Raw genomic sequence first — 19,048 nt, 5'->3', positions numbered from 1 at the left:
TGCTCTGAGTCTGCTATCAGTCAGTATAGTGTTAACGCAAGCTTGCTACCACTCAAGACTGTGTCGGCTAAAGGGTAGGAATTATGGATTTATCATAAGAATTGGATACCATACCCAAGGATGGCGCATATTCAATCCAATAAGAATTGCTCCGCTGGCGCAACAAAACCCAAAACATTTCTACTATCCGGGTTTACTTTCTGGGTGTGCGGCCCACGGAAAATGCCAAGTAGTCTTTTTCCTGCTGGTCCCACCCACAAGTTCCTGCTCGGCCAATTAGATTTTACATTGGGACAGGTATTTAAATTGCTTTTATCAGCTTGAGAAAAGTTTTACTTTTAGTTCATGGATTCAAAATTCATAATAGAAAGAGACATAATAAACACTGTTTGCGGTTCGAGGTGTCCTGTCAACAGTTTTACAGATGTCTGTTTTACAATGCTGGCCTATGGGGAAAATCCTTTTTGGCCTGCAGGGTGATTTTTTATTGCAATACCGTGAGTGGCTCCTGAAAACAAAATTGGCTTCAAGGCTGAGCAACGGCTCCCCATCCAGTTCTAATAATACATCAATGTTATGAATTCTGCCAATCACAGTGTATGCTCATAGGCTTGACTTACAATTGTATGCTAATGTGTTAGCACTGAGCCTCATATTACTCAACACAATGCATGCTACAAGGTTACTGAGCCAGCCATACCTCACTATAGTGTATGATGGTGTTAGCACTGCCGTTTATCACTCAACATATGGAAGCATGATAACATACTGGCACTGAGGCTCCTGTTGGCCAAAACAGTGTATGCTTAACTATTGGCACAAAGCAATGTGCAGTGTGATAGCACTTAGCCTCCTATTGCTCAGTATAGTGTGCTAAAGTGGCACTGGCCACTTTTGCTGGATGCTACAGGGGCACGGGGCAGCCATGTCAGATTTTGAGTATAGCTTTCCTCGGTGTACTGTGAGGTTCTTTGACTTTCCAAGTCTGAAATTCGACTTCAGGGGGAGTTTCGTGTTGAAATTTCCGACTTTGAATTCTGAAGTTCCGTCTTCCCAGTTCAAACGGAATGCACCATTAGCATAGAGCAGGCTCTCTCTACATATTAAGCTAAGGAGTCAGCATGGCACAGAGCAGAACAATCAACCAATTGTTTTTTTTCCCACTTGCATTTTATATCCTCACACAAATCAGCTCACCAGCAGAAAAAAAGTACCTCTCTAGAACTTTGTATTCTCTCTTTAGGTGTCCTTGACCAAGACACACAAGCCCCATGTGCTCAGTCACTGTAAAGCTGAGTTTATGCTTGGTTGCTTGACATTCTCCGGGAGTTGTCTTTTGACAACATGCTGTGTTGCACCTCAACCCAAAATGTATACCTTGGGGACAGGGGTAGAAACTCAGAGGAATCTTTTTAAAGTTAAAGTACAACATGCCTATAGTCGTTTTATCACAATTTATTATTAGAAGCTGTAAATGATTGTCCATTTTAACAATAAAATGCTTACAGTGAAGTTTAAATTGGATGTCTGAGATATAAAATTTATAATCTATTTATAATAATTTATTCTGTTTATTGATTCCCAGTGGGGAAATTACAATTTACACCCTGTTTTGTTAGTAATCACGACACACAAACCTGGAATACACACTCATGCTCAGGACCTAATCATGCACAAATTAGATTAGATTAGATTATACTTTATTCATCCCATAGCGGGGAAATTTCCTTGTTACTGCAGCAGCATTTTCTAACCAAAAACAAACAAAAACACAAGTAAACACAAAAACAAGCAAACTGCAGACAGTGAGCAGAAGATATTGCTGAATGTAAGTGACATCAAATAAAGATTTTGTAAAGTGCGGTTGCAATGGTACAGAAAAACAATATTGCAGTGTAAATGAGTGACGTTAAATTAAATTAAGTTGAATATGTAATTAAAATAGTTTAGCAAATGTAGGTAACCATAAATAATATTAAAAAAGAGGAGAGATGTCAGAGTGGGGGGGCTGCCAGTGCTGGGCCACCAATACACTGGCCACCCATACATTTAGACCAAAGTATATCTCTACTTTAAGATTTTGTTTGTTTTCTATTAAACATATAACATATCCTCATGTGGTGCAATGGGGATTGAACTGTGTTTGTTTTAAAATGGAATTTAAATTGCATTACTGAAATGCATTTAAATGTAGAGGCACGTCGGCCTAAATTATGTTCTCAATGCATATTTGGAATGAATTATGCTGTTAACCTTATTTGGTGTGAAGGATGTTTTAATCTTTGGGGAGACTGAAGTGTGCGTGTGTGTGTGCGTATGCGTGTGCGTGTGTGTGTGTGTTTGTGTGTTGTTTTGATTAGATCATAGTCCAGGGACAAAAATTGTCATTACCATCTGTTAGTAGAGCAGACAGACTGCACTCCTGGGAATGTTCAAAAGTGTGTGCGTGCGTGCGTGCGTGCGTGCGTGCGTGCGTGCGTGCGTGTGTGTGTGTGTGTGTGTGGGTGTGTGTGTGTGTGTGTGTGGGTGTGTGTGGGTGTGGGTGTGTGTGTGTGGGTGTGTGAAGCTCAGGTGCTGTCAGCCATGCATTGTGCTGGGGGAATTACCAATGCAAAAACAGTGAACAAGAGAGAACTGAAATATTACACCTGCACATCCATGAGCACTCATAAGCCCTGTGTGTGTTGCTATATTTGTATTATTGTCCTTCATACATAGCAGTTTTGAGTTTTTTATATACTTTTCATTCCTGTGTGTTGGGATCGTCTGCATGCAGTTGTATTCTTTCTCTGGAAGTGTGTTTCTGCATGTCTTTCCATTTGTGTTGTCTTGAGTGAGGTGTTACAGTTATTGTGTGTCCAAACTAATCTGTGTGTGTGTGTGTGTGTGTGTGTGTGTGTGTGTGTATTAGTTTGTTCACCCGGGCTGCTAATTGAAATCGGGGTTAATTAGTATGCTGTTCATCCAGGTGTGACCAGGGAAATCTAGGATGTTACAGTGCCCTCTCTGTGCGCTGTGCATGTCGGTGTGTTTGTGTGTATGTGTGTGTGTGTGTGTTTGTGTGTGTGTGTTTGTGTGTGTCTCTTTGTGTGTGAGTGTGTGTGTGTTAGTGTTTGTTCCACTTGCTCATGCATGTTAATCTATGAAACACCACTGCTGACCGGCTGAACGGATGATGTCTACCATCAACTTATTATTTTTTGTTTGTAGAAATATTGGGCAATCTCTGTGAAAAGTAATGCCTTTTAATATATGAGTTGCTTTCCACCTTTAATTCTAAGTGCTCCTGGGTTGGAAATGTTTGCATAGCTGCTATAAAAACCACAACAATATAACTACATCTTACTCTTCAAAGTAACCAATCCCTCTAGCCAGTACTCTTTCAATCATGATCATTTTAAACTTTTACGCTACCACAAATAATGAAAACAGCAATTTGTAGATATCCTGGCACAACATAGAAGTAAGACCATTTCTGTTTCTTGTAATAAAACTACGGAGTTTATAATAAACTTTCAAGAGAAAGAAAGAATAACTTAATGAATAAAAGTGTATGAAATTGGGGCTTTCACAGACAATGACAACCAACAATTAAAGGCTGTGATTAAAATGGAAAGATTACCACAAATACTACAATGCATGGGTTACCACAATTATATTTGTTAGTTGTTTTAGGGATTTCTTTGTGCACTGCAGAACAGCACAGTAGAATCAGAACAATTTCTTTGTCTGAAGATCAGAGACCGAAAGAAAGAGGCAATGGAAATCAAAAGGCAGAAAGGAAGACATATGAAACACAACGATCGACTTCACACCTCTACTCTACTTTCATCTTTCGATCGATCATCAAGTGTCCCCTGCATCTCATCTCCTCACATGCTCAATCTCCTCGTATTCACGCCCCCGCCTCTGCTTCACACTTCTCTTAAAGTTAATACTTCATATGTTACAAATATGCACACAACCCCCTTCCCTCCTTGACTTAGACATGACATATCTTTGCATTGATGTCACCAACCGCGAGAAAAACATCACTTTTAATGGAATAAATAGGAGGGAAAGAATTTTTTGCAAGTATACACGGATACAACAAATACAAAAGAGAGAATAATAGAAAACACAGGAAAAGTTGTCTTAAAAGAAGTATGAAACTGTTGTTTTGGTTTGACAAAATCTGAAAATGATGCACTGACATTTGTAATTCCCACCACACACACGCACACGACAGCACAGCAACACCACACACACACCACACACACACACACACACACACACACACACACACACACACACACCACACACACACACACACACACACACACACACAGACAGACACAGACATTTTTTCTGCTCCTGTACCTTTCTCATTTGTATGGTTCTTGTTGAACCAATGCAATAAAAGCCCCAGGGCAACAAGGTCTCAACCATACCCCCGGCTGTGCCTTTGTGTGTGATTTTGTGTGTGTGTCAGAGAATGAGCAACCTTCCAATCTGACATGTCTGTGTCTCGGGAGTATGAACGTTAGTTGTATTGGGCTGTGTGTGTGTGTGTGTGTGTGTGTGTGTGTGTGTGTGTGTGTGTTGTTCTGTGTACTGCATGGGTCTGTGTGTGTGTTCTGTCTGTCAGAGAAAAGACTCAGTGGTGCGTAGCAGAGATGCAGGAGAGTCACTGTCAGCCAATGTCCTGTGGACACCAAGCAGTATGTTTGTGTGTTGTGTGTGTGTGTGTGTGTGTGTGTGAATTCCCCAGAAATACTGCTACATCTTTTTAAGTCTCCCTGGGTGGTCATAAAGCTAATTATAGTCCAAGAATTAGACCCAGAAGGGCCACCGCAACGTGTGTCTGTGAATGTGTGTTTTTCCGTGTGTGTTTGTGTGTGTGTGTGTGTCCATAGATCTCTTTGTTGTCAAAAGCTCCTTCCCAGCATATTCTACGTGTCTGTTTGCTGATAAGGAAATCAATAGGAGCGTGAACAGCTCAGCCTCATGTGCCAGATCTGTGGGAGTTCAGGGCGTCAGAACAGGTTTAAAAGTGTATTTCCAACACTTCCCACTGGGGAGCTTTATCCTTAAATGAGATGTCAGACACCTTTTTAGAAAGTCACAGTTAACTTTATTGAACAGTTAGCAGTTAGTTAGCATAGCATATTATTTAGATGAATGATTCCACCTTCTTAAAGGGATAGTTTGATTTTTTTTAAGTTGGAGTTGTGTGAGGTAGGCTACACTACTTACCCATAGGGAATTTGGTGAATCCAATCTAACCTTTTAAAACTCAGGCAGCGGTAGATCAGCAACTCTTGTGTTCTGTGAGGTAAAATTTGTGGAGAACTGAGTTTGATATCGAGGAATTGTTGAGTTAAACATCCCCAACAGCATAGTAAAAGGACATACATCTGAAAAAAGACTTTTTACTGAAATGTGATAAAATATACATTTAAATATGTACTTATGAAACTAGGAAAGATTTGGAATGAAGGCCAGTCTCTAATATAACCCCATACAAAATAGAAGTTTTGGTACCCTCTGCATTTTAGGTCATTAAAGGTCCCTTTCTAGAAAACAGAAATAAAACGAAACGGACAAAGACAAGTTCGCCACCTACAAAATCTAAACTTTTACTCATGTTATTCTGTCTGACATTAAATATGGTTCATGTCAGTAAGCACAACATGGATTGAAGTGAAGGTGATTTGGTGAGATGTACTGTGCTAGACTATAATAAAAATAGATGACACAAAATTATGATATAAACACAAGATTTGACAAGGGAATCATCAATAAACAATTGTTTATACATTGATGATAATTTATTGTAAGTATCTTTCCCTGAGCTTTTTATGCTGTGATTAGTGAAAGTTTATTTATCTGCAGACATCAGCCAGTGTCTGTGTGTGTGTGTGTGTGTGTGTGTGTGTGTGTGTGTGTGTGTGTGTGTGTGTGTGCGCACACTAAAGCATACAGTGTACACCCCACCTGCCTCTTAACCATCATGTCCTTAATGCTTGCCTTAGGGTGTGTATACGTTTGTGTGAGCGTGCGTGTGTGTGTGCTGAACGGTTTATCATGTTGATGGTATTCCATCTCCATTGCACTTTCATTGGCTTGTGTGTGCATGTGTATCTGTGTGTGTGTGTGTGTGTGTGTGTGTTTGTCAGAGATAGTGGACACTTCACACAGAATTTATTAGTAGAAATATAAGATCTGAGAAATGCTTGAACAGGTACTGTTAGTACAAGAGGAGGAGGAGGACTGGCGGTGAGACAGAAAAAGGTAGAGAGGAAGTAGAAAGAGGGTCAGTGAGAACTAAGGCAAGCAGGGAGGTGAGGACACAGTGAGGAGGTGAAAAGTTGAAACCAAAGACTGGGGTGCAGAGAAGAGAGGATGCGGTGGTGGGTGCATGCAGTGGAGGTGAAAAGTTGAAGCCAGAGACCGAGGAGCAAAAGATGATAGTAAGAAAGTAAAGAGAAGGGGTGAACCAAAAGTGTGCAACACAGAAAGTGAACACAAAGATATTGAAAGTGAAGGAGAAGTAAAAAAAATAAGAACTAGTATTGGGCAAGATAGGAAGAAATATGATTATGTTATTAATGTAGAACAAAGTGATTGTATCGTGTACTGACGGATTGGTTGGATTTGATATAACTGACAGATGAAACATGGACACCGGTAGTTAATAGCTGGAAAAGAAAAAGAAAAAAAGAACGTAAATACTGTAATAATGTGTGTATGCAAGGATATATGTCCTTGTAAGTAGGTGTATGTGCATACACAGTATGTGTAAATATACATGCATGAATAACAAAATAATGAAATGCTTTTTATTATAACTAAAGTTTGAAAGTAGAAAAAACACAAAAATACTTCTTCCTCCTCCTTTTTGAACATGGAAATCCTTATTTGAATCATTTACAATGATCTTGAGAGATATATTTGCTTAGTATTTAGTTTCTCTTGGTTTTCTAGCTTTTACCGAAATGTAATGAAATGTTGTCATTTATCTTTTATTTTAATTTGTAACATGCTAATCAAACAATTAGAACCATCTCTGCAGTGACACCAGTAGGAACCAAAGTGGGAACCAAGCTGTGGTAGAATTCCCAGCTGTGGAGGTGGAGATACTGGCGCCCCAGGTCTCATTCAAGTCAATGTCCAAGATGACCTCAGACATAACCTTTCCAGGCAGAGGAAAACTTTGACCTTGTGTCTCCATAGATGACGGGAGACGTAGCAGCTGTATGATAACACAGTCCTCCTCATCCTGCCCAGGTCATGGAGAAAGTAAACTCATAAGACATTCTGCCTGTGCTGAGGAATTTGGGTTATTCATGAGTGTGTCACAAGATACAGCTAAAACGTAAGGCCTTCTCCCGGCAACAGTTTGAACACACCTTTAGGAAGACAGGAACTTCAGAGAGTTGGGCTGGCACAACACGATTACACATTTCGTTTAAACTGTACGGCCTGCCTAAATTCTTTCCTCAATAGACAGTCCATTACATGCTTCTGTGTAATTCATCAACGTCTCCCGACCATGCTTCACGTGTGAAATGAGTTGTGCTGCTCCTGAGTTTTCCCTTACCACTAACCAGTGAAAAAGAGATCCCAAAGCTGACAGGTTCAATCCCATCAGCTGATTCTGTCACTCCCCACATCTCATTGACCTGCATCGTGCTCACTCGCTGTCTCTTCATGTGGATAAGAGCAGCCAAACGCCCAAAACATATACAACAGATTGAGGAGGAGAGATGTGTTCACTACCAGTGTCCTGCTCATCTGCTCCTGAGAAGCTGACAGATTTGATACTAATTCTTGTTTCATTAAAAAGCTGTTGGAGACAGTAAGAAGATCAATGTCTCTTTTAGATTCTTTCTTACTGTCATGCCTCCATTCCACCTCTGCCTGTATTCATATTTCAGAGTTTAGACTCTTTCTGCATCTTTAATCCTCATCAGTTTACAGTAAGCGAGCAGGTAGACGTTTACGGTCCTATTCATGGACAGAATTGATGTGGTTATTTAACACAATCTCACAAATTTGGGCAAACAAGCTTAAACTCAAAGGATGCGTTTGCACTCAGAGTTTGGTTTCTATAAACATGCGGCACGGTTGCTTTGTAACCCTCACCCTCTTAATATCATCCTTGTTGACAGCATTAATAAACATTCAAATGAAAGCAGCTGAATTAAAGATTTGTGTTCAGAAAGACAGTGCTGGTGCCTAAATGTTGCCTGAACTGAAGAAGAACACAGACGGGTGACATCAAAGTACGGCTTGTTTATTGCTTAAGGCCTTATGGTCAACGTTAAATGATTTATTTAAAATGAAAAAACAATAACTTATATCAATAACCTTTTCACCAGTCAATTGCTGATAAACGACAAAATAATTCTTAGATGGCAGAATGGTACTTTACAACAAGGTTGAATGCAACATGAGCTTACGCGGTGCAATTAAACGCACCATTTAGTCCCTTCTGGGTTGTTTCTATGGCAGTGTCCACGGTGTCTAGAAAGTGCAGGTAGTGTCATGTGTCTTTAGCTGCATACTGTTGTACGTCCCGGTGTTGGAATACTTTCCAGTGAAATGCAGCCACACAGTAGCTTAATGTTACCTGCTGCCAAGTGTAGTGTTAACTAGCGTCATGTGCAGCGATGTTTCTGTTGCCTCAGAAGTCTGTTTTGGAGCACTATTGAAAGGTATTTGAGTGGAACTAAAATCTGAGTGTATTCAGTCTGATAGATACCGGTCTTTTCAGGATCCAACCCCTAGAGATGACAAAAGCAATTAAGAATTTAATAATTATTTATAATTTATAAATGAAACATAAGGTGGAGGGTGGGATGTGACCTGGACCAACTGCCATGCTTTGCTTGTTTGAAAGCCATGATGTCTCTCTCACATGGGCTAGCCATATTCTCTGAGAGGGTAAAGCAGAGAAAGAGGAGGTAACCTTGCCCCTTATGACCTCATAAGGAGCAAGATTCTAGATCGGCCCATCTGCGCTTTTATTTTCTCAAAGGTAGAGCAGGATACCCAGGGCTCAGTTTACACCTATCACCATTTCTAGCCACTGGGGGGCTATAGGCAGGCTGGGAGAACTCATATTAATGTTAAAAATAACTTAATAAAGTTAAATTTTCATGCCATGGGGCCCTTAGTGTTTTGGGATTCACACTACATGAACTCGTAGCACACGTCTGCGGTTAGTTTTATTCATACCACAAATAAATTACATGTGATTTTACTTTAATTAAAACTGAAGTCTGCTTTCGTGGTTCTGGTGTCCACCAAGCAGCATCCAAAGCTTTGTAAACTGGAAGGACCTACACCCGGATTCCTTTAAGCTAAACCAATCAACGTCCGCCTTGAAAAGCTCCTTTTACATGTTGTGGACAAGGATGTCGAAGGGTGGTGAACAAGGGTGAAGATCATCTTTAGGCTGAACAGATCAAATGTGCCACACGCCTTCAGTGACAAAACATGTCCTCTACCACTCCGAGAGTTTTTTAGAGGAAGCAGAGGCTCATGGGATTGAGAACAATGGGATTTTTCTGTCTGGGAGTGGACTCTGATGACTTGGGGTGCAGATTGAGTGTTTGTGCCTGTGTGTGAGTGTGTGCATGGACATGTGTTAGATGTGTCCATCTGTGTGGTTTCACAAGTGTGTGTGTTTTATGTTTTTGTGTATCTGAATGTGTTCCTCTGGTTTTATGCTGTGGAGTGTGTGTATGTGTGTGAAGAGGGAGCACATGTCTGCCACACTGAGTTTACTGTGAGGAGTCGGTAATCACATCTTATTTCCCATGATTCTTGGCTCTCCCTTGAGTGTAAACTACACTCTGTTTGCCCATAAAAATCCCTCCCCCCATTTTCTTTCTTTCTTTCTTTCTTTCTTTCTCCCTCTTTATTTTAAAATCCTTCCCTCTTTCTTGTCTACCCTCTGTGACATTCTACCAAGTAACGGGCCTGAGGGAGTATTGAGTGTGTTACTCACAGGCACACACACACACACACACACACACACACACACACACACACACACACACACACACACACACACACACACACAATCAATCAATCAGCATGCTGAAAGCACCAAATCTGCCGGATTTGGAGAAATGTTCAAATAATAGTCAGGGGGAGTTCTGAGCTGCTACATAACACTGAGCGATTGAACAGAAGAAAGAAAGAAAAAAAAGAAAGAAAGAGGGTTCTGATTCTTAATTAGCTGTTGATATGGGACACCTGGGGAGAGATGGGCTTTTTAATTGGAAATTTTTATTTTACTTTTTTTAATATTTTTTGTTTGTTTGAACTTTTCCACCTTAAACATTTTCCTGGTTAACAAAGCCAGGAGATGCTGAGGACGGAGCCAGGGCGAGTCTGAAGGTGGCTCCTCTACAGAGTGGCTGGGTGGGTCAGCTCTTCTCCCATCCCGCAGAGTGCATTCACCAGGGTTAGCTAGGAACATCGTTATAGTGAATTTGCAGCATGCAGCCTGTTTTGTGCAAGGTATGCACACACATAAATCTTCACCATCAAAAGTTTCAAATGCCAAACAACGGTTTGATCCAAATTTGATAAGATAACAAAAAAAAATGCTATTTATGGATGGACAAAAATGATCCAATTATCCCAATGCAAATAATCCAATACAACGCATGATCTTATAATTCAGAGTTCTGAAATGGATGTTTAAACAGCATTGTGAATGGTTGAATCTTCTCATAATATCTCTGTCTGGTAAATATCCACATGACCAGAGCCCTAATCAGACAGCCTGCATAGCTGAGCTCTGCGGTCTGAAGGCCTCGGTCGCTGTTATTGCCTTGTTTATCCCAAAAAGGGTTAGGTTAGAAGGGACACCAAGTCTTATGAAATAGCACAATGATGTAAAAAAATGTGGTCCTTTTTTAAAATAAACATAGTCATGCAAGCCATTGTTTGAATACATGACAACATTTACACACTGGCTATATTATACTAGAAATGTATGATCAACTGATTATAGATACTGATTATTTTTTCATTTGGCAAAACAGATGTACAGCAATTTGCAATAAACGGATGCAACGGATGCAATATGAATCTGTTCCACTCAAACACACAACATGTGGTGGTTATTATTAATGCTTGATGAGCAGGGTTGATCATATCGGAGCTGGATTGTGTGTGTGTGTGTGGGCGTGTGTGTATGTGTGTGTGTGCGCGCTCACTTATCAGTTCTCTGTGAGATGAACTGCTAAGTTCATGGGACTGGGAAATAGACCTGGAATGCATTGCTGATGAATAGAAGATACAGAAAGATTAAGGGAAGAAATGGAGAATGAGAGAGAGAGAGGCAAGAAAACGGAGGCTGTTTCCAGCTTTAGACAGGTTTCAAACGTTAACATACTGATTAATTGCATTCTGTCCAAGTGGAGTCAAATTGTCAAAAACAGTAAAATTGGCACTTGTACGCTTTGTGATTGTCTTCTGGTTAAAGTCGCTTTGTCAAGTTAGAAAAATGTGGATGAAGTTTTCCATTCAGTACGGAATATAAACAAGATTGAAGTGAGGAAATAGACAGAGGGAGAAGAAGCATGGACAAGAAGAAAGAGGACCCCCCCCTCGCCTTATCATCCTAACAATGATACCTCTCTTTTCCCACTGTTGAAAGGCGAGAAAAACAAATTTCAGTGGAGCAGTTGTCATTTTCGGAGCAACTGATTTTTCCATCTTTTCCGCCACCTGGTCGATATCTTTTCTCTCCTCTCTGGTGGGCTGAGTCCTCTGCTATCTGTCTTTCTATCTTTTTTTCTCACACCCACACACAGACACACACACACACACACACACACACACACACACACACCACACACACACAACACACACACACACACACACACACATTAAACTATTATTCTACATCTTCACTCTTTTTTTCTTCATTTCCTTTTTTATCTGTACAACTCTGTGTGTTTGTGTTTGTGTGTGCGTGTGTGTTTGTGTTTGTGTGTGTGTGTGTGTGTGTGTGTGTGTGTGTGTGTGTGTGTGTGAGAGAGAGAGAAAGGGAGTGTGACACCCAGTAACTGAAATGAAGTGAGAACCATTTAGATTGGCAGGGTGTGATAACAGCTACTACCGACTCTGGGCTCTCTCTCCACTTTCACTTTTGTCCGCTCACCTGTCTCGATCGTCCACCTCACCAACGTCATCACACCACTTACTATAGTCACCACTGCATTATATAGGAGAATAACTTAGCACAGCAAGTTTCTGTCTGTTGTGACATTTAAAAACGTAAACCCAGAACTTGGATTGGAATGTAGCCTCTTATCTGCCTAAATCCGCCTTACTCTCATCACGACAGCAGAGGAGGAGCAGGTGCATTTGTGTTCACCAATGTGGCAATTGGCGCATAAATACAGTAGTTGGTCTGTTGCAAACCAGTCCATTTTGAGGACAAAATGGATTCTACTTTTTTTTTAATTATTCATCACACTGGCCTCTTACCCATTTTTCAGATTGATCATTTCCCCATCATTTACCAGACTCACACAAACAAAATGATTCATGCACATTGGTGCACACAAGATCAAACCGGCACCACTGAAACACATTAGCACACATAGTTTAAGAACACATAATGTACAGGTAATTACAATAACAGAAAAACAGATAGTGACACATTGTCAAACTGAAACTAACATAAAAGCAGTCATACTTTTATTCTCTGTAAATGAATGTACATGCAAACATACACCCAGAAGTAATGTTCCCACACAAAGATAAGATCTGTATACCTCTCAGACACACACACACGCAGGCACGCACGCACACACACACGCGCACGCACGCACGCAGGCACAATGATCCATCTTCATACATCATGCTGGGATTGTAATACAGTGCCGTGAAGAAGTAGATCCATATAATTTGTACCCTTAGGGTGTAGTAACACGGGTCGCTTTTCAGTGTGCGATGCGTCTTGCTACAACAAGGCCCCAGGATACGCAAGATAAAACCTTTATGGGGCCAGTGTTGCTGCGCGCGAACACACACACACACACAACACAACAACAACAACCACACACACACACACACACACAGTAAAAACACACACACACACACACACACACACACACACACACACACACACACACACCTCTGTCTTAAGTCTTTATTGGCCAACAGTACAGTTCTGTACTCCTGCTGTATCCCATTTTAAAAATTCATGAGCCCTGCTTGTTTTTGACTTCAGTGTGAGTGTGACTCCTGCAGAGACAAAAGGGTGTTTGGCAGGGGGACGACTCCTGCAGTCCTGTAGTTAACTATTTGCAATTTTAAACTCTGTAAAATCTTTTAGAGTTACAGTAAATAGTGTGGCACAAAGCAGGAAAACTGTTGTTAAGGTCATTAAACGTATCAGTGGTGCTGTGTTTGAGGTCTACTGTTGCACAGTTTTAAAAGACGCCTGCCAGAAGATCAGAAAACAACAAAAAAAGGGTTCTTTCCATGGCCGTGCAATAAACTGAAACTGGGCTTAGCTGAAAACTTTGAGGTTAAAGTAGCAGTGCAGCAACGTTTTTGATTACATCCTTCATCAGTTCTTCTTGTCCCTTACCCTTTTTTTTTTTTTTTTCTTTTCCAATCCCCCTGTAACTCCTTTATTTTGGCTCGAGTTCATCCTTCTTTTCGTTCCCTCACCGCGTTTTTCTCCTCCTCTTTCCACCCCTTCCACCTTCTACTTGAACAAAACATTCTCCCACCTTTGCTTCATTCCCCCCCCCCACCCCCACACACATTTTCGTATGGAAGCAACCGTAGATAAACAATCAGAGTCGGTATATTATTTTTGTATCCATGTGAGGAGTGTGATTGTGTGTGTGTGTGTCTCTGCATGCACAGATGGATATATTTGTGTATTCTTACACAAAAAAATTGTTTTTGTGCTTATTGCATTTTGTGTGTGTGTTTTCAACGCATTTACATTAATGGGGTTGTGTGGTATTGGACAAAAACATATCCACAACAATTTGTATGATTTCCTATGAAATTAGCCGATTGCCGGCCGGTCACATGACAACTGGTCACATGACAGTTAAGTGTAGTAGTCTTTACAGTTACATGTAGCCGAGAAAAGGGTAATAACGAGCCGTGTACAGAGCAGCGTGAGCTGTCGGCTGTTTCACCAGCCATTGTAGTTGAGTTCAACCGACACAGGTTGTGTGTCACTGGGTGGCCTCTGTAACTCTCGGCTGTAAACGAGCTGGCAGAGGGAGGGATAGAGGGATGGAGAGAGGAAACAGACGGAGGGAGGGCGTGATTGAACGATCTTGCTCTTTCTTCCTGTGGAGTAACATCAGGAGAAGTTGTTGAATATAAACACCGCTAACAGGCCGCTGTTACAGCAAGCTGGAAGAGGTTGTGCATGTGAAATCTTTTTAAAAAACACATCCAAGTGTGTGTACTTTATGTTGCACCTGTGTTGCTGTGTTTCAGATTTTAGAATTTTTGAGAAACAAAAAAAAATTGAAAAATCCACCCTTCTTCTAAACAAGCGAACAAAACTGCTGCAGGATGAAACCAATTTTGCTCCCAATAAATCACCCTCACAAACTTTGTGGCAAAGTGAAGTGCTTTTATGAAGACAGAGATGACTCCATTTAGAAAATGTGACACACAAATCAAAGAAAACAGCACTTTTAATGATAAAGTAAGCCTTTGTTGATTGTTTTCTCTATTTGAGGACAATGAGGACAAATTATTTTCTTGTTCTCTGAACAGTGGTGCTCATAACTTTACATATCCATTGTAAAGTTGACTGAAAAGAGGAATAATCTTTTGGAAATGGAGCTTAATGCCATAATTAAACAATCAATTACAATCAATTTTTATTTCTCTTTTTAGTCAACTTTAGCATGGGCACCACTGTATTTCTTTACCTTTTCATTCTTGTTTTGTAAGAAACAGTTAGGTTTATGGATTTTTGAATAGGGAATAACCGCACACACAGGCTGTGCATTCAAATGCATGCAATGCACATCCACTTTCTCCCCCCTCATACATACAGATGCTTATTGTCGTTCGCTCTCTGCTGCACTCACCAATGCACACACAGACTCAGAGGCCCACTCACAGCCTCCATACAGTTGAGATGGATGAGTGTGCGCTGACTGACAGGTGATTCATCGGTCCCCCAGCTACCATACATATTCTTATGGGGCCTTGAGGAAAGTAAAAAAAGTTGCAGAGTGAGATCAGGACTTTGCTTTTAGACAGCAGGAAGAGAGGGGGCCATTATTCTTTGCTCGCACATCTTAGCTGTCAACTGAAAAAGCACCTGCCACACAGCAAAAAATAAAAGATTAATACTAAGAAACCCCAGACTTCAATCTCAAAATGACTCTTTTAGTCGTAGTTGTTCGGAGGGCTTACTGTATAGAGGGAGGAAATCATTGTCAAAACATTCATGTTTGGATGGTTGGTCCTCCATCATGCATGCACATTGAACAAGCATGTATACTGTATGTATATAACTTCATTTAAGAATATTTAAATTTGATGCCTGCCTCATCAATTTGCTTTCAGATGTGAAGACACATTAGTAAGCCAGACAATGAGGTAAATATTTGTTTCAGAAAACGGATATCTCTGTTTGGATTTATTTTCCTAAATCAGCTTATTGTGCTTTCAAAGGGACAAAATCAATCAAACTGGTGTTGGTTTATTCATTCATCAAAAATGGCTTTTTATCTGTTTTTGCAAATGAACTCTTCATTTAGAAAATTGTTCATGCTCTCTAACAGGACAATTGAAAAGCATTAGATTGTGTGTAATACAAAGCATGATTGAACATTGTTCACCAAACCACTATGCTAATGGATTATTCAAAATTTGCAACATCCAACATGTTGGATAGCTGTATGCATATTTTAAAGAAATTCTGCCAGCATGTTACTCTTGGACCACCATGACACTCTGCTATTGTTTAAAGATGATACACAATAGAACCATGTTATTCCCTGTGCTGTTTTACTTCCCAGCAGGGGCATGTGTAGGGGCTGCAAAGTTACAGCGAGGCTATGCTTTTTTGTCTAAGTGACTAATGGAAGTAATGCAGTTTTGAGTATTTTTAAATATTGTCAGACACTTGGAATTATAATCTGAACATTTCAGTAGTAAAACAGAACTTTTAGTGGACGCAAATTGCAATGGCCTATTAACTTACATTACAACTTGTTCCACTGCTGCCGACTGCTTGCTTAATACTGGACTAATGTCCAAGATTGTTGTTTCTATTAGTCACAAAAAAACATGAGAAAATAGGGTCCAGGTTGTAAAAACAACAACTTTACCCTTTAAGTGTTTTCTGTACAGCTCAGGCAGACCTTCTACTACATCATGCTGCTAGAAAGTGGATCACGACTGTCCATGGTTCTGATCCTTGGACCATCAGAAATGTTGGAGCTCTCCATGGTAATATCCATAGCTTGTGCTGCTAAACTGGAGTCCCACTAGCACAGACTGATGATTTGCAGTAGAACTCCAAATAATATCCCTGTCATGGTCTGTTTTAGAGAGCCTTGCATGGGCTTCAGGGGTAGGTTATAATTCATTGTCTGGCCTGCATCACTGGAGAGCAAGCAATGCTTAGACAGTGGATCCAAATTTATATTTTGTTTGATTTAACTGTCTGCAGATGACTTGTAGAATGCTTTTTCAACTGACTAAATTGCCAATAAACTGCCTTTAAATAGCCCAAATCATTGACGTCGCGCTAACATACAAATCCCTGTGGGTAGACCAATGGTCAATGTGAAGTTATGCAAACTTGATTATTTCTGTTGTCATTTATTGACACCTAGTTAAACATGGAGGTCCGACCTAAGTGTTGTCTCTGCTCCGCGTATTTTCTGTACTGTGTTGTTTTGCTAACATCTTCGATAAACCAAATCTAACGCTACAGATGGCGTCATTCAACGCCAGTCGCACTGGCTGTTAGTTTGGGTGGTGTCATTTTATGTAGTCTATGGCCCATCATAAAATAGGTAAATCACATATCACACAAGAAAGTATTCAACATGTATTTTAGAAAAATTAGATGCTCAGCGCTGTTAAAATGTATGTACGGGCCGCTGGAGTTTTCTACCCGGACGTTATTGTAAATTAACATTGTGATGTGGTCTATACTGTCATCCCTGTCATACGCAAACAGTGGAGTATGAATATTTACTGATGGATTTGGAGTTGAGTGGATAAAATCGTTTCCTTGTTTATGGAATCCTGGATCTTCTGCATCGAGGAATAAACCTCGACAATATGTGCGCCGGCTCTACCAACTGAGCTAACCCGGCCACAAACACCATTTTATCTTGAAGAAATGATTAAGTGTTAATCTCATTATGAAGGCTAGTAAGTATTGATCCAGCGTTCTCTTTTCCGTGTCTTGTTTCATTGTGAGCTTTTCTTTAGTTTTTACCATTGCATCTTTCATTTCAAGTAAGTCTCACTATTCATATGGTTGTTGGGTATGTAATTTGGAAAACAAGTTGCTGTCTAGAGTTTGGTTTTGGAAAAAAACTAAACAGAAGGGAGTAATAAAACATCCTATGCTTTTAGGCTTGACAGAGGCCATTATTTTAAAGTAGCATAATGTGAAAGTCTAGAGGCAGAGTAGCTGTCAGCAACATGTCAACAATGTGATGCATTAGTGCTACAGGTAAAGAATTCCATCAGTAAAATGTAGCTTTTAGTGGCAGCTGTTTTCAATGCAAAAGTTGAACTGTGTCGCCTTTCATCTTTCATCCTTTCACTTATATATACAGCATACTGTGTGTATTTTTATATATATATATATATATATATATATATATATACACACACACACACACACACACACACACACACACACACACACACACTACTGGTCAAAAGTTTGGGTTCCAAGGCAGACAAAAGTGTTGTGTTGTTGTGTTGTGGGTGCTGAGCCTAAGCCTTATAATGTTGGATGTTTTGTTGAGTATTTCAATAGGATATTCTCTGATTATACTACACCAAAAATGAAAGAAAAAGACACAGAATTCGACATTTAACTAACCACATCTGTTTTCCCATTCCCCAGCTCCACCCACCCCAATCGCTCCGCCTGAGCTTCTCACCGTCGGCGCCACTTACCTGTGGATCAAACCCAACGCCAACAGCATCATCGGCGACGGGCCCATCATCCTGAAGGAGGTGGAGTACCGGACCACTCTGGGTAACTGGGTGGAGACCCACGTGGTGGACTCCCCAACTTATAAACTCTGGCATCTGGACCCAGATGTGGAGTACGAGATCAAGGTCCTGCTGTCCAGACCTGGGGAGGGAGGAACAGGACCGCCAGGGCCGCCGCTCATCACCAGGACTAAATGTGCAGGTGAGTGCCACCTCTTTTATTTATTGTTTGTTTTTGAGCATCTCTCTCTTATTTTCTTGGTCACTGTTATAGGTTGTACTTCCTTATTAAAAGCCCCTCTTAGGTTAAAAAAAAACAAAGAGCTCAAGAGCTTCTTCTTGGAACATGTGGAAATAAGATGGTGTTCTTTGGTAGGGGGCATGAACAAATCCAGTGAGCATCAAGAAAAAAATCCAAGGAACAAGGTGGGTTTTTCTAAGCATCGTTTTTCTACAGACAAGCGGCTTGGACTTTTTCTTAATGCTCACTCCCTCTAACATTTGCTCTTTTCTTTCCTTTATTCAACTTTTTTTTCTTTATCCTTTTTTGCCTCAATTCTATTGTTGAGGATGACTCCCTATGGTCCACAAAGCTGATGCTATGCGGACTAGAAGCAGTTGCTGTATCCTCATATTTTATACTCAGATTATGAACTGAATACTCACAAATCAATTAGAATGATATTGGGCAATCTTAAAAAATTTGAATTCACTTAGTTTTAGAAAATATCAGGGCAGTTGTTTTCAAAGTGGGGTCCAGGGACCCCAAGAGATCCTGAAGGGGTTCCAGGGGGTTCCCAGCAAAAATGGGAATAATTCATTTCCACTATAATTCCATTCCTCCGGA

At 40.4% G+C, this 19,048-nt stretch overlaps 1 protein-coding gene across 15 annotated transcripts in view; it reads left to right on the top strand.

The window, feature by feature from the left end:
• Positions 1-19,048, top strand: part of ptprt (protein tyrosine phosphatase receptor type T) — a 385,704-nt gene that overhangs the window by 97,579 nt on the left and 269,077 nt on the right. For all 15 annotated transcript variants that reach the window (XR_004331615.1, XM_032513298.1, XM_032513297.1 and 12 more), the window contains one exon: positions 18,110-18,403. Coding sequence is in view for 14 of the 15 variants with exons in the window: in XM_032513298.1 (XP_032369189.1) it covers positions 18,110-18,403 (294 nt within the window). In the remaining variant the exon portion in view is untranslated. The remainder of the gene's footprint in view (positions 1-18,109; positions 18,404-19,048) is intronic.

The sequence above is a fragment of the Etheostoma spectabile genome, chromosome 4, assembly GCF_008692095.1.
Source record: "Etheostoma spectabile isolate EspeVRDwgs_2016 chromosome 4, UIUC_Espe_1.0, whole genome shotgun sequence".
Taxonomy (NCBI): domain Eukaryota; kingdom Metazoa; phylum Chordata; class Actinopteri; order Perciformes; family Percidae; genus Etheostoma; species Etheostoma spectabile.
This window is presented reverse-complemented; position numbering and strand designations above follow the sequence as displayed.